The following is a 15,837-nucleotide window of genomic DNA, read 5'->3' as shown; positions in this document are numbered from 1 at the left end:
AGCATATATAATGCAATGAGATAGTGATGGTGAATATAGAGCATATAGTGTATATTGCTTTTCAGTGATCCTAATCTGTTATTCTAATGTCAGAGGTTTTGTTTGGACAGCACAGTGATAACAACTTGCTGGACATTAAGGTCTTCAGTTGTTTGGGTTACATTTTAGATTTCCCCTCTGATATCTATATGTGTGCACAAGACACACACAGACACAGAGACACACACACACACACGCGCACACACACACACACACACACACACACACACACACACACACACACACACACACACACACACACACACACACACACACACACACACACACACACACACACATACACACACACACACACACACACACACACACACACACACGCAGTGGCACTGCATCTACAGCGTTGAGCCTCGTTGGACTCCGTGACTTATGACCCCGTGGTAAATTGAGCAGTAGGTGCCCCGGGGGGCATGTCTCCGATGAGCAGGAAAGCTCACGTCACGTCAAGCGCTAACCCGCGCCGTCACAATAACCCTGTCCTCACTCCACCTGGGGCGCTGACCTCTGACCCCTGTGTAAGCCGAGCCAGACACCCTGCCCCTGAACTCACCGTACCCCAGACACATCCCTAAGTACACCCTCTACTCCCCACAACCCTCCCCCCACCGTCTGACACCACTGCCAGGGTTAAGCAGACCACCCTGCCCCCAGCATGCCTTCAGTCAAAGCCGGCTGACTGCTCAAGTCCCACTGGCTGACTGACGAGAAGTCATCCAACACGTGCTTTTAAAATATGAACACACTACACATACAGGTTCATCTACTTCACTCATGGAGGAATAAACTGCAACCTTGGCTGCTACGGCCTCACATAGGTCGACTGTTCAGAATCCATAACTATTCATAATCATTAAGACTCATTAAGGTCTCCTGGTTCTGTTGAGCGCCACTGTGAAATCCAATGCACACAAGTCCTTCACTGCTCTCTAGTGGCGATGTGGTGTAATTGTAGCATTAATGTGATGGGGTCTGACCTGTGTTCCAGGGCTGTTAATGTCGATGGGCTCAGTCCATTCAGGCTGGGGCAGTGGGGAGGCCTCGGGGTCTGGCGTGGCCCTCAAGAAGAGCGTGGGCAGGCTGTCTCGGGGCCGGCAGTCGGGGAAGTTGGAGGCCTGGTGGTAGAGTTCATGGTGCAGGGAGCCGTGGGGGGGCAGCGGCCGACAGAACACCTCTGCCCGGGGGGTCTCTGAGGAGGGCAGGGGCAAACACATCAAAGATGTTTTACACACACAAACACACACACACACACACCTACTCACAAATGCACATACAAACACACACACATCCATAGAAGCATAGGCACACAGATACATAAACACACGTGTGAATTCCTATACATCTGCACAAAAGCACATAAACACACATCCACAAATACATACAAACAAACAAACAAACACAAACCCAGCCCTTTTCCCCCCACTCAGAAGTACAACATGTCCACACACAGAGAACACATACAGTATCTTCTCCATCATCAAGCCTTTCTGCACCAGCTAAGAGAATGTGTTCCTCTGAGGCCTGTGATTTCTAGATTTCCTGATTCTTTGGAGTGTGTTTTTTTCTGTGCTTGTGCGTGCATGTGAAGGGACTTGTTTACACGGGCTGAGAATGTGCCTGTTCCCAGCGGAGTCGTTCTGCAGAGACAGTAACTCACTGACGTAAAGTCAAGCATTATCCAACGCTGGTTCCAATCACACTCACTGTGAACATGCGAGTCCCACTGCGACCATGCGATGAGTCTATGAGAGTGTGGCCACCGTGAGTGAGTGAGTGGTCTTGCGTGTGTGTGTGTGTGTGTGCGTGAGTGTGTGTGTGCGTGAGTGAGTGCGTGATGGTATGTTTGAATGTGTGTATCTGTGAATCGTACTGTGTGGTGGTGTGTTTAAGTGTGTGAATGTGTGAGTCATGGAGCGTATGCATGCCTGGCTGCAGAGGTTTTGGTGTGTGAGTGGTGGTGTTTCTGTGTGTGAGTGAGTGTTTGTGTGTGTGTGTGAGTGTGTGTGTGTGTGTGTTTGTGTGTGTGTGTGTGTGTGTGTGTGTGTGTGAGTGTTTGTGTGTGGGTGTGTGTACCTCTGACGTTCTCTCTGAGCAGCATGGCGATAGGGCACTTGTTGTGCAGCAGCATGCGTGGGCAGGGATCCTCGCTCACCGTGATGTACGTGATTCCTATGTGCTCCTGGTACGTCACCACCAAGGGCCTGCAACACACACAAATACACACACGTGAACACACACACACACACACACACACACACACACACACACACACACACACACACACACACACACACACACACACACACACACACACACACACACACACACACGTGAACGCACACACACACTCACACGCACAAGCACACGCACACGCACACGCACACGCACACGCACACGCACACGCACGCACGCACACACACACACACACACACACGCACACACACACGCACACACACACAGCATTATTCTCTGATCATAAGCAAGAGCCCTTCAGATTCTCCCCCCCTCTCTGTAGGCCCATGCAGTGTAAGCTGGCTCGGGACCTTATTGAAGCCAGGGCTCAGCTCACAGCTGGGCTCCATGGCAGAATGGGGCCAGGCTCCTGACCAAGAGAAGCCCACATCGTAAAAATCACTGCTGCACTCATGGACCCAATTAAAAACATCACGTCCTCTGTGTGTGTGTGTGTTTGTGTGTGTGTGTGTGTGTGTGTGTTCTTGGCTGGACCAAAGCTGTCCAAACAGGCCATCACAATGGGAGATGAGAGAAAGATGAAGACATAGGGCTCATCATCAGTGTTAACTCCACTGTGTGAGTGTATGTGTGTGTTTGTATTGGAGTGCCTGTATGCAAATGTGTGGTTATGTATTTGAATAGGTCTGTATTTTTATAAAATGTGGGTATAGGTGTATGTATATTTTTATAAGTTGTTCTGATTCTGATAAAACCTAATTCTAAGTGTGCGTGTACCTGTGTGTGTGTGTGTGTGTGTGTGTGCATCTGCATTGAGACCCTTTTCCCAGCCTCACCCACCTGCTGTTGAGTCCAGCCCTACTGGCATCAGGCACTGCGACACTCTGCCTGGGGAAGTCTGGCCTTACGGACACCGGTAGGCTCCACGATGCAGCTGCACCATCAGGCCCAGCCGAGGGCCCCAGTGTGGAGCTGAGGAGCATGTGTTTGACGGGCAGTGGGGACTCCACCTCCGCCTGGGGACCTTCTCTCAGCAGGTCCCAGCAGGGCACAGCGCAGCGGCGCGGGTGGCCACTGTCCCTTGCCGGAGCCAGAGTAAACACAGCCGCATCCACAGGCCTGCAGAGCTGCAGAGAGAGAGGGAGGGAGAGGGAGAGAGAAAGATATGTGTAAAGATAAGGAGAAGCAGAGATATAGAAGTAAAATTGTAACAGGTAGTAAAGAGAGAGGGAGGGAGAGGTGATGAGGGAGGGAGGGAGGATGTGATGATAGAGAGAGGGTGATACAAAGAAGAGTGGACATGATGAGGGAAAGAGAAGATTAGGGCAAAGTTGAGAGAAAACAAATTCACAGTAAACAACAGCTCCTTATTGCCTCCTAATGTAGTGGGTATTAGTGGGTGTCAGAGCCCTGCTTGAACCCGCTCTCAGATTGGCGCTAAATTGCTAGCAGAGGTGCCTTGCGCTAAAATGGGCTTAGCAGCCAGCTAGCAACTTAGCGCCGTCACGCAGACGAGCGCGGCTGATGAAGCGCCCTCTCTGCTGAGGCATTCCTGGGGTCGGGCTGTGGCTGGTGTTATTGTTAAGCCCATCGCTGGAGCCTTACACTCTCGCTCTGCCTTTCTTTCTCCACATCGCTTTTGTTTTGTTTTGGTTCCTTGCAGATAATTAGTGGCAAATGGCACAATCCGCCATCCTCCACTGAAGGGGATCTGAGCGCTCGTTAAATGACATCACAATGTGTGTCCGTGGGACAGGCACCAGATGAGGGTGGAAACCTGTATCCAATTGGTGGCTGTTTGTCTATTGGCCTTGGGAGAGCGCTGCTGTTGTATGGTACTGCTAGTAGTGGGGAAGACAGGGGTGGGGTGGGGTGTGTGTGTGTGTGTGTGAGGGGCAGTAACATGTGACACAGCCTCTCGTACAAATACTCACAATATCTACCTCCATCCATCACATTAACCACAACACACACAAATAATTGTCTCTCTTTCTCTCTCATACACACTCACGCACACACATACACACACTCACACTAACACTCACACACTCACACACACACTGGAGGTTATGGGTCAACCATACTTTGTCTCCAGACTGGTATGGCGAGAGCAGGGGAGCAGGACTGCTGCTGGGGGTCACAGTGTGCCAGAGCCTCCCTCAGTGAGGGGGATTTGTCAACACCTGGAGTAGCTGGTGGATCCTGACAATGAACACACACCCTACACAACCAGACCTCTGCAGAACACCCACATTCCTCCAGATCAGTGGGGAATTCCCCAACCCTTTCTCTCTCTCTCACACACACACACACACACACACACACACACACACACACACACACACAGACACACACACACACTCACACACAGCAAACCAGCTGCACATGGTCCTCCGGCTCACACCATCACAGGAAAATCTCTAAAGCTGTAAAGGATCTCTCCACACACTATTGAAATGCGCTGGTTAATGTGAACAAATCATACACTTGACATAATAACCTGAGCTTTCAAAATGCCGCTCATTGACTGCAGTATCATTTATATGCCTCCATACAAGTAGCTATACTGTTTATTGTGACTGTTCACTAAGGCCTTTTAACTGAGAGAAGTGAGCTGAGCTGAGTCCAGAGCCCTAGTAAGTTTATGTGGTTGTGTGTGTGTGACATAGCTTGTTGTGTACCTCATTGCTGCTGGCCAGGCCGTGTTCGGACAGCAGGGCTTTGTAGCTGAGCGCCAGGGAGGTGTTGTTCACCAGGATGGTGCGGTCTTCAACCTGCAGGATCTGCATCCCGTGCCTCACCACCGATGATACAGAGAACTGACACACCTGCACCACACACACACCCGCGCACACGCACGCACAAGCACACACACACACACACACACACACACACACACACACACACACACACACACACACACACACAATCAGTAAAAAAATAAATGATTACAGACATATAGGCTTGTGCTTGTAACTCCTTTCATATTTGACATAGTATGAAAATAAGAAAATCAAATAAAATCGTTTCTATTAGTCATCTAAGATTTCTTTGGCCAGGCCTGATACACATAGAGAAACGGACTATTGAAGTAACTACTCTGATGGCACCCATGAGATCTAGCTCACGGTGACCCAGAGTGACCCCGCTGAGGCACCTTCTGTCTGCCGGGAAAGGCCCCCAGCGCGATGTCGGCCTCCACAAAGCCGTCCTCGTCCAGCGTGATGACCTCAGGGCTGGAGCCCTCCTTCCAGCGCGGCGACATCAGGTCGTGCACCAGCTTCAGCGCCGGAGACTTGTGCACGGTGTTGGTGTTTGCCCAGTAGATGCCAATCTGGAAGGCCTCCTGCGAGGACACAGAGGAGGTCACGGTTACGGTCACGGTTACGTCAGTGGGTACAGTGACCACTCGGGTAACCCATTCTGACATGACTGGTGGGATGGCCTCGAGCTGAAGTTTGGTTCCGATTGTCCCACACAGGCCACTCGAGTGATGCAGCTATGCATGACATGGCTCGAAAAACAAACTCTTCCAGAAAAAGACAGGGTAAGGATCAGAGCTTTGTGGAATAGGATAGGATGGGACACGGCATTATACACACACACACGCAGGTTGTGTCATGAGTGACTATGGGGCTGGGTTTGATGCCTCATTAGGGCCCACTGTGGCCTGGCATTGGGTGTGAGATGCTGTCAGAGCTCATCCTGGCCTGGCTTTACACACACACACACACACACACACACACACACACACACACACACACACACACACACACACAGCTGAGAGACAAAAGCCCCCCCCCGCCCCAGTTCTCCTCTCCCCCGGTCAGACAGTGCCAAGCCCTCTGTGCCGTGACCTCATAAATAGCGGGTGCTATGGAAACAAGGCTGTATTTGGTACTGTTTCACAGGCTATTTCACACTGATGGTTTTGTCCTCCGCTGCGAGCTGCCCAAGCGTATCGCCTCACGCACTTTGATAGGCTCTGATCTCTCTCTCTCTCCCTTTCTTTCTCTCTCTCACTCTCCTTCTCTTTCTCTCCTCCGCTCCTCGCTTTGACAGCTTCCACAGCCCTTTTAAAATGCATGAGGTCTTTAAAGAGGGGGTGATCCCCATGGCCTGTCACAGCACAGTTTATCACATCTCCTCGCGCTGTCTAATTCTCCATCACGTCACTGCCTCACTCACACCCCACTCTCTTAAGACAGGCCCATCAAACGCTCACACGCCTGTACAGCCATACACTCACTCAGCACAAACATGTAGAGAGCTGCATGGGTCACCAGTGGGACTACTCCTGTGGAGAATGAGACGGAGGGGCTGTAGGGCTTGACACACACACACACACACACACACACACACACACACACACACACACACACACACACACACACACATTCAGAAGTTTGGGTCACCGATGGAATCACTCATGACAAGAATGAGACCCAAGAGGTTCATGTAGGGGCCTCACCTTGAAGTTGGGGGGCACTATGACCCCGCCGGCGGGGATCTGCAGGACGATGCGCTCGCCCTCGAAGAGCCACAGGTCCCAGTGGGAGTGGTTGGCCAGCAGGGCCCATGGCAGCAGCTCCACCAGCAGGGTGCTCAGGCCGGGCCTCCACGCCGACAGCTTCACCTGCATGGGGCTATCCCACTGGCCTACTGTCTCCAGCCCAGACCTGCACAAGACACACACACACAGACGCAAGACACACACGCACACACACGCGCAAACACATATGCACACACACATCCACACACACACACACACACACACACACACACACACACCCACAGAAATACATACATGAGTATGTTTGTGAAAGTATGCTCACACGCTCGCTGACAAACCTTCTGCTGAACATCATCAGATATCGCGTCTTGCAGAACTTGTGTGTGTATGGTTACGCATACACAAATCCTCTACACATAAACACAACACACACACACATCCACAAATCATCTACACAGACACATGCACCCACAATTCCTCTACACATACACACACAGGCAGTTAAACAGTGTTTTCTCAGCTCTCAGAAGAATGGCAAAGGATGAAAAGAGTACGCACACACACACACGCGCGGACGCACACGCACCCACACACACTCAAAGTCACTAGCCACAGGCCAGGCAGCTATCAAAGTGTTCAGCTCAGGTTGGAGTGCCAACTTCACAGAGCTGCTCAATCTGCTGTCATGAACCCTGAACTTCCTTTAGTGAACCAGTGCCAAACACATCCCGAGCTTTTATCACTTTTTTGGTTCGTTCTTTCTTTCTCTCTCTCTGTCTTTTCTGCTTTTCATTTGTCATTTTGCCCAAAGGTGAGGGCGAGGTCGATACATCACATTTTCATGCTAAAGGAGTAAGGAGGGTGGGGGTAAGAGAAAAGGTAGTCTGAGAAGTGTCTCTGCCACAGCCAGGCTCCTCCAGAGGAGTGTGTGCGTGTGCGTGTGTGTGCGTCTGCGTGTGTGAGAGGGAAGCTGGGTGAAGTGTGAAATCTGACAGCCCCGGCCTCCCTCTACCCCTACACCGCCCCCACCCCCTGTCCTCATTACGGAGGTGTTTCTCTTGTGCCCCCCCCCCCCCCCCCCCCCCCGAAAGAAGAAAAATAACATTTACCGTTTCAACTTCCTCACCCCCCCCCCCCCCCCCCCCCCCGTTCTCCCCCCCCCCCCCCCCCCGCAACTGCCTCAAAGATTCAATATTTCACTTCTGAGAGCCAAGTGAGTGGTTAGAGAGTAAAAAGCGGCCAAACCTCTTGTCAAAACAACACACTACATAAATGTTATCGGCCGAGGAAAAATATACTAATTAAACAGCACATTTCATCCCGTGGCCAAGGTTTTTTTTTAAACACGCTTTTTAGAGATAGGAATCAGGGCTAATAACCCAGCCATGGACAGTTCTGCTCTTTTTACTCTGTTTGGGCCCTGTTCTGTGTGCAGGCGATGGCAGTTTTCTGGGCCCTGTTCAAGCTGCCACTTTCATGGGAAACAGGCCGTGGCTCTGAGTTTCTGGTATCGGGAGAGGCACAAAGCGTGTGTGTGTGCAAATGTGTGCTTGTGTGAACTTATGTATTGTGCATATGTATGTGTGTTTGTGTTTCGGTGTGTAGCATATATGTGAGCATAAAGGTGAGTTTGTGCAGAAGTAGGAGTGTATTGTGTGTGTGCATGTGTGTGTGTGTGTTACGAAGTGTATTTTGTGTGTGTGTGTTAAGAAGTGTCTAGTGTGTCTGTTTTACAAAGTGAATTGTGTGTGTGTGTGTGAGTGTGTGTTATGAAGTGTCTAATGTGTGTGTGTGTGTGTGTGTGTCTTAAGAAGTGTATTGTTGGGGTGTGTGTGTCTTAAGAAGTGTATTGTTGGTGTGTGTGTGTGTGTTAAGAAGTAAATTGTGTGTGTATGTGTGTCTGTTAAGAAGTGTACTGTGTGTGTGTTTGTGTGTGTGTGTGTGTGTGTGTGTGTGTGTGTTAAGAAGTATATATTGTGTGTATGTGTTCGTGTGTGTTAAGAAGTATATTGTATGTGTGTGTGTGTGTTAAGAAGCGACTGTGTGTGTGTGTGTGTGTGTGTGTGTGTGTGTGTGTGTGTGTGTGTGTGTGCGTTGTGTATGATTGGATAATGCATGGCAGAGTAATCCAACCCCAGTGAGGCAGATAGCAGCTCTGCAGGGACCGGAGGGAGGCAGAGGAGCTCACAACCACAACCACAAACATGCAGATGACCTCCGGTCCCCAGCCACGGAGCCTCTTCTGCCAACGTGTGTGTGTGTGTGTACGTGCGTGTGTGTGTGTGTGTGTGTGTGTGTGTGTGTGTGTGTGTGTGTGTGTGTGTGTGTTTGAGACGGGAGAGAGAGAGCATGTTTCCCCTGTCACTGAGACAGATGTGTTCACAGAGATGCAAACACATATTCTCTCTCTCACTCACTCACTCACTCACACACACACACACACACACACACACACACACACACACACACATACACACACACACACACACACACACACACACACACACACACACACACACACACACACACACACACACACACACACACACACACACACACACACACACACACACACACACACACTACATCCATCAACTAAAAGCAGCATTGTGTATTGGTGTGACTGTGTGTGTGTGTGTGTGTGTGTGTGTGTGTGTGTGTGTGTGTGTGTGTGTGTGTGTGTGTGTGTGCGTGACAGACATTGAGGAGCGAGCTGTCTGCCATTCTCTGGTGTAGAGGGTAGCAGTGGTGGCCTCTGCTGTAATCTGTAGGGGATATCAGTGCTGAGTCGGCCAAGGCCCCGCTCTCCCCCACCCCACTTATTCCATTAGCCTGCAGAGCAACACTTCCTGAGTGGATCTGAGTCTTACTCACCACAGGCAGGCCGCTCGTCTCCTCTCCATTCTCCCTCTTCTCCCCTTAGCTTTCTATCCTCTCCCCTCCCCACTTCATCTTTTCTTCCCTCTCCCCTCTGAAGAACAAAAGAGACCAACCCTATCACTGAGCTCCTCATATGTTTACTATTCAAGGCTGGCATCATTTCACCACGGATGCCAGGGCTTCCTGCCCCAGCTCCAGCTCCCTGTGGTGGCCCCGGTCCAAGCCTCCCCACTCCAGCAGGCCTGCCTTCACTCTGCCCTCTGATTAGCTAAATCAGGTGTGCACAGCTAGCTAGCCCAGGCCAGCTTTCATGAGACAGATCAGTACTGGTCTGCTCCAACCACCACAGGAATGAGCAAGCAAAGGCCAACAGGAGTCTCTGTCCACTCATCTTGAGCTTTTAGAACAGGCAGTGACTCAGGCAGCTATGCTCACATCTAATGGTTCAGCGACCATGGCAACTCTACCACTTAATTAATGAGGAAGTGTGCCTCTTATGCAATGTGACTTTTTATGAGACGGCATGCTGTTGCGAGTCACTTAACTGGTTAGGGTTAGTAACCACACTTATGTGAGAAGTGCTTTGTATTAATATATCCTTATTTAATGACTGGGTGAAGCACACTGAACCACAGACTGTTAACCACAGACCTTCTCATGGGGAAACAGAGAGGAGAAGAGAGGAGAGACAAGGAGAGTAGATGAGAAGAGGAGAGGAGAGAAGTGCGGAGGAGAGAACAGGAGAGGAGAAAAGGAAAGATTAGGAAAGACAAGCAGAGGGGAGAAGAGAAGAGGAGAGGAGAGGAGAGGGGGGAAGAGGAGGAGAGGAGAGGAGCCCTTGTGGCCTTGAGCTCTGCCAAAAAGCAACAGTGAGCCAGCCGCGTCCAATCCTCTGCATTCCCTCTCAGCTTGTTTTGTGTCCTGCGCTCTGTTCTTCATTTCCTCCCTCTGATCCTCTTGATTTCTCTGTGTTTGCGCTGCGCTGCTCTCCATCTCCTGGTGGCACGGGGAGCCTCACAGACAAGCAGCCACCAACACCAGCAGCAGGGACAGGACAGCAAGGAAGAGCTTCATCATAGCGGGCACGCACGTACGCACGCACGGGCACACACACACCAACACCCGCTCACACACCCATAAACACATGTGCCCCCACACACACACACACTCACACTCACACACACACACACACACACACACACACACACACACACACACACACACACACACACACACACACAGCACCCTCCCTGTCTCTTACCCTAATACCCATACACCCTGCCTGGCCCTCACCCCCAAGCCAACACCCTGCCTGTACTGCCTCGTAGCCCTCAGCTAATTCCCCTGACTGCCAGCCAGCCAGCCTGGCCTGACAAACAATTACCTCTAGGAAAACCAGTGTAGGAACAAGACACATCTAAAACATGTTTATTGACATGAAAGGACCTGCCGTGCCTCATGAGTCTGTCATTAGAAGTCCAGGGACATATATGAAGGCTGTTTCATTGACATGTAAGAAGTTGCTGTGAGTCTGTGGTTCCTGGTCCAGTGACACATGTGAAGACTGTTTGTTGCCATGTAAGGATCAGTGGTTTGTGTGTGTGCGTGTGTGTGTGTGTGTGTGTGTGTGTCTGTCTGTCTGTGTCTGTCTGTCTTTGTGTGTGTGTGTGAGTGTGCAGACTGTACCTGCTGGAGTCTTTGCTAGTGTAAGGCCAGGCTGGCTGGCTGGAGCTCTTCGCCCCGTAGAAGTCGGAGAGGATGTGCTGCTGGCTGCTCTCCTCCGGTGCCACCTTGCTCACTATTTGCTTGATCAGGCTGGACGAGATGGGCACTGCACACTGAGAGGCGTCCTCATCCTCCCTGCACACACACACACACACACACACCATACACACACACACACACACACACACACACACACACACACACACACACACACACACACACACACACACACACACACACACACACAAACCAAACAAAGAAAGAAAGACACACCATACACACCACCCACACGCCATATACACAGAGACACACAATTACACACACAGATACCATACACACATATGCCCACACGCCCCAAAACATGCGCACGAGACACACACACACCAGGCACACACAGACAGACGGGGGGGGAGAAAGACAGACAGAGAAGAGATCAATTGTACTTTGGTCTCGCTCTTAACACAAAACACACATTCTCCCACAGCACTTAACACTCGCTGCACACCCTGTTTGTTTTAATGACACATGTTCATGTTCAGAGACTTCTGGTAAGTGCTGCGGCGAGCGACGCTCTCATGTTTCCCTGGCGACCGCTGCTGACGCTGCCGAAACAGTCAGACGACCCCCGGTGACCCTCGGCTCTGGGCTCGGGTACTCGCAACAGTGGCGGGACAGACAACGGAGGCAGCGCAGTGCCTAGAACATGATCGCCACGGAAACGATGTGAAAGAGCACACAGCGAACTTCAGCTGTAACAACAGAAAGGCTACCCTACTGGATCGGTGCAGGCCCAGACAACGGTCAAATGCGGCTTCTCTGTTCCCTGCCACAGGCTCGCCAAGCATCTAATGGCGGCTGGAGCATCCAGTTCCCCTTGGCCAAACAGCCCCTTTCCTGCGGCGTGCGTGGCCCGGCCATGGATATTAATGGAGAACATTGTGCTATAAACGGAAAGAGGGAGGAGAACTGGGCCAGGAGAGGACAATGAAGCCCTGGGAAGTCGGGTCTATGGGGTTTGGGGTGGTGTCTGTGTGGAGGGGTCGTATGGGGGGTATGGGGGCGGGGGTTTCAGATGGGCTTTTGCCTCTTGTCTCTCCCCATGTGTGGTTGTGTTTGTGGAGGATATGGGGTACAAAGATGTATATATATACAGAGAGAGAGAGACAGACTGAGAGAGAGAGACGGAGCGAGAGAGAGAAAGAGATAGAGGGAGATATAGAGAGAGAGGGACAGTAGGGTGTGGGTTTGAATCGATGCTGAGCTTGTGTGCTCCAGCAAGGGGACCGCAGAGCTGCTCTGAGCTGAGAGTGCTCGCTGCCTGGCCCAGTCCGGCCCAGAGGAATGCACAAATTGCAGGAGGGAAAGAGGAGATGGTGAGCGGCGGACACTGGAGATGCTGGGGCATTTGTCTAGAGGGTCGGCGGGGTGGCGACAGGAAGAGCCGTCTCTGAGAGACTGGCGCTGTGAGCAGGCAGAGGAACCCTGTTAGGAGACACTGAAGAACAACCCACAGGAGACCTGCGTGCTGATACGTCTCGGGTCGGGGTGTGTGAGGAGAGAGAATGTGTGTGTGTGTGTGTGTGTGTGTGTGTATGAATGTCATGTAGGAGAGAATGTGTGTTCGTGTGTGTGTGTGTGTGTGTGTCTGTGTGTAATTACGTGAGAGCGTGAAAGCCATTGTGTTTGTGTGGTGTCATTTCTGTGACGATGTAAGTGTGTGTTTGTGTGATTATGCAAGGAGAGAGAGAGAAAGAGTGTTTAAATGTGTGTGTGTGTGTGTGTGTGTGTGTAACGACTTTGTGTGAGGTGATGGTAACGAGGTCGTTGCAGTGGGCTCTGCCCATGATGAGGTGTGACCAGTCACACTAGCACTGGCAATGAAGCACAGGCCACACACACACACACACAGGCACACACACACACACAGGCACACACACACAGACACACACACTCTCCCTAATACACTGTCTATTTGAAACACACAGACACTCGCTCTTTCTCACACACACACACACACACACACACACACACACACACACACACACACATACACACACACACACACACACACACTAATCCAAATCTGCTGGGACCACACACGGTGACAAACAAAATGAAGATGGATGAAAGCCTGCACTTTGTTAGTGCTTTATCTAACAGAGCTGCAATTAGGCCTGAAACAGCAGGGGCTGGGTGAATCCTGAGGTGACGGCGGTGGCGGCTCTGAGCCACGCTGCCTCTGCGTGCTAACTGCAGCCTGTAGGAAGCTGTTTGAAACAGGCAATGTGTGTTTTTGTGGCCATGTGTTCTGGGCAACGTGTGTGGTGTGTGTGCATGTATCCAGCACAGGCAGTGTGTGTGTGTGTGTGTGTGTGTGTGTGTGTGTGTGTGTGTGTGTGTGTGTGTGTGTGTGTGTGTGTGTGTGTGTGTGTGTGTGTGTGTGTGTGTGTGTGTGTGTGTGTGTGTGTGTGCATATGACCAGAGGTGTGTGATTTGGAGCAGACGGGGTGTGTGTGTGTGTGTGTGTGTGTGTGTGTGTGTGTGTGTGTGTGTGTGTGTGTGTGTGTGTGTGTGTGTGTGTGTGTGTGTGTGTGTGTGTGTGTGTGTATGTGTCCAGAGGTGTGTGGTTGGGGGGAGGCTGTGTGTGTGTGCGTGCGCATACATGTGTGTGTGTGTGTGTGTGTGTGTGTGTGAGCTCTGGGGCAGTGGAAAGGGCATGGTGCAGCTCAGAGTGTTCCTCCAAGTGCATCAGCAGGGGTGCTGAGTGGGGGGACTTGGGAGAGGTGCAACTCCAGCGCAGTGGCAGACACACTGTCTCTGCTTCCCGCTCACACGCAGGAATGAGGGGAGAGTGACGCTCAGTCAACAGGCTTTTAACACCTCATCTCCTAACATGGCCCTCTGCCACTGGAGCATTCTTGCATGGCTCATGGACCGCTTGCCAACACGTACTGGTACCAGAACAGCACGCCAGGGTCACTAGTCAGAAAGACACATTCTGTAGGACTGGATTCATGCCTGTCGCAGGCAAGCTTATATTTAATGCTCTTGACAAGGGTTCTGAAACGGCTAATATTAAAGTGAGGTTACTGACTGATGCTAAAAAATGTGTAATGTAACGTGATATATTACATACAGGTATTTTAGCTTGTTGTTCAATAAGCTAGCTGTTCATAGGTGACAGTTGTAACGGATGCCTATGTGTGGGTGTGTGTATGTTTGAGTGAGTGCATTAGTGTTTTCACCTGGACTAGAACGTTAATAACTCTGAGTGTGTGTGTGTGTGTGTGTGTGTGTGTGTGTGTGTGTGTGTGTGTGTGTGTGTGTGTGTGTCTGTGTGTGTGTACCTGGCCTGGAAGGTGAGGTGGTGTGTGAGGTCGGCCTCTACATTGAGCAGGGCCTCCTCGTGTCCCTGTCCGTGGATGAGCTGGCTCTCCTTCAGGCCCAGACTGCGCTTCTCCACGTGGATGATCACCGGGTCCGGCAGGTGGCTCCTCATGATAAACAGAGGACTAAACACCACCTGTTGAGGGGGGATAAACACACACACACACACACACACACACACACACACACACACACACACACACACACACACACACACACACACACACACCCATGAACAACAAGACAAAAACAAAAGTTAGACAGTGTAAACAAGAAGAAGGAAAACTCAACCCGACAACACACAAAGCCAGAGCATTGGTCCGGTGCTTCACTCCCTAAGCACCATAAGTAGCAGGACATCAATCCATCAATGTCTCCACTACATGAGCGCACTACAAATCCCTCCCTGGTCTCTGGCATGGCAAGAGCGTCCCCGGGACAGTGATTACGGAACTGGCAGCCATTTTCTGCGTGAGCCAGTTACAGCTGGAGGAGGAGGGTTGTCTGTACTGTAGGAGCGGAACCACAAGCACTGCAGTCTGCCTGAATGGTCTGTGGGGTGGAGGAGAGCCCCGCTAGCTTCATGCCCTCCCCGGCCCCACCGACTCCTGCAGACCCCGGTAAACACTGCCACACTGTAAGAGAGAGGCCAGGGGCAGGCCCTGTGTGTTCATCTAACGGTGGTTGTGGGCAGACTGGGGGGATTGTGTGAACGAGAGCTATTATGGGGATTGTGGCAGCATGACCAAAAACAACGGGCGATTACATGACAAAAATGGAGGACAGAAAGAAAGCCATTATACTGAGGGAGTCCACGGTGCCTCTCCACTGTAAGGGAATACAATAGCAGCCAGATGCATGGCGGTCCCAGGGGATGGGGGAAGCAGCGCGTTTAAAGATGCGGCGCATCATGGCAGCACTCACCACTCTCTGCTGCATGTGTGTGTCTGCTTCCAGTGTGATTAGGGTACACCACACATTCAGGAGGGAGCCACTGGAACAAGGCACCTACAGAGAGAGAAGGAGAGAGAGAAGGAGAGAGAGAGAGAGAGAGACAGAGAGAGAGACAGAGAGATAGAAAGAAA

General features: G+C 51.3%; 1 protein-coding gene across 1 annotated transcript in view; it reads right to left on the bottom strand.

Moving 5' to 3' along the window:
* The window catches only part of vps13b (vacuolar protein sorting 13 homolog B), a 338,610-nt gene that overhangs the window by 9,238 nt on the left and 313,535 nt on the right, over window positions 1-15,837 (bottom strand). Inside the window, 9 exon segments of the mRNA XM_080857284.1 lie at window positions 1,032-1,243; window positions 2,128-2,255; window positions 3,088-3,374; window positions 4,929-5,075; window positions 5,405-5,593; window positions 6,719-6,926; window positions 11,327-11,500; window positions 14,713-14,888; window positions 15,677-15,760. Of these exon segments, the coding sequence (XP_080713410.1) occupies window positions 1,032-1,243; window positions 2,128-2,255; window positions 3,088-3,374; window positions 4,929-5,075; window positions 5,405-5,593; window positions 6,719-6,926; window positions 11,327-11,500; window positions 14,713-14,888; window positions 15,677-15,760 (1,605 nt within the window).

Source organism: Sprattus sprattus, assembly GCF_963457725.1.
Source record: "Sprattus sprattus genome assembly, chromosome: 19".
Taxonomy (NCBI): domain Eukaryota; kingdom Metazoa; phylum Chordata; class Actinopteri; order Clupeiformes; family Clupeidae; genus Sprattus; species Sprattus sprattus.
Note: the sequence above shows the minus strand (reverse complement) of the source record. Positions and strands in the feature narration are given on the sequence as shown.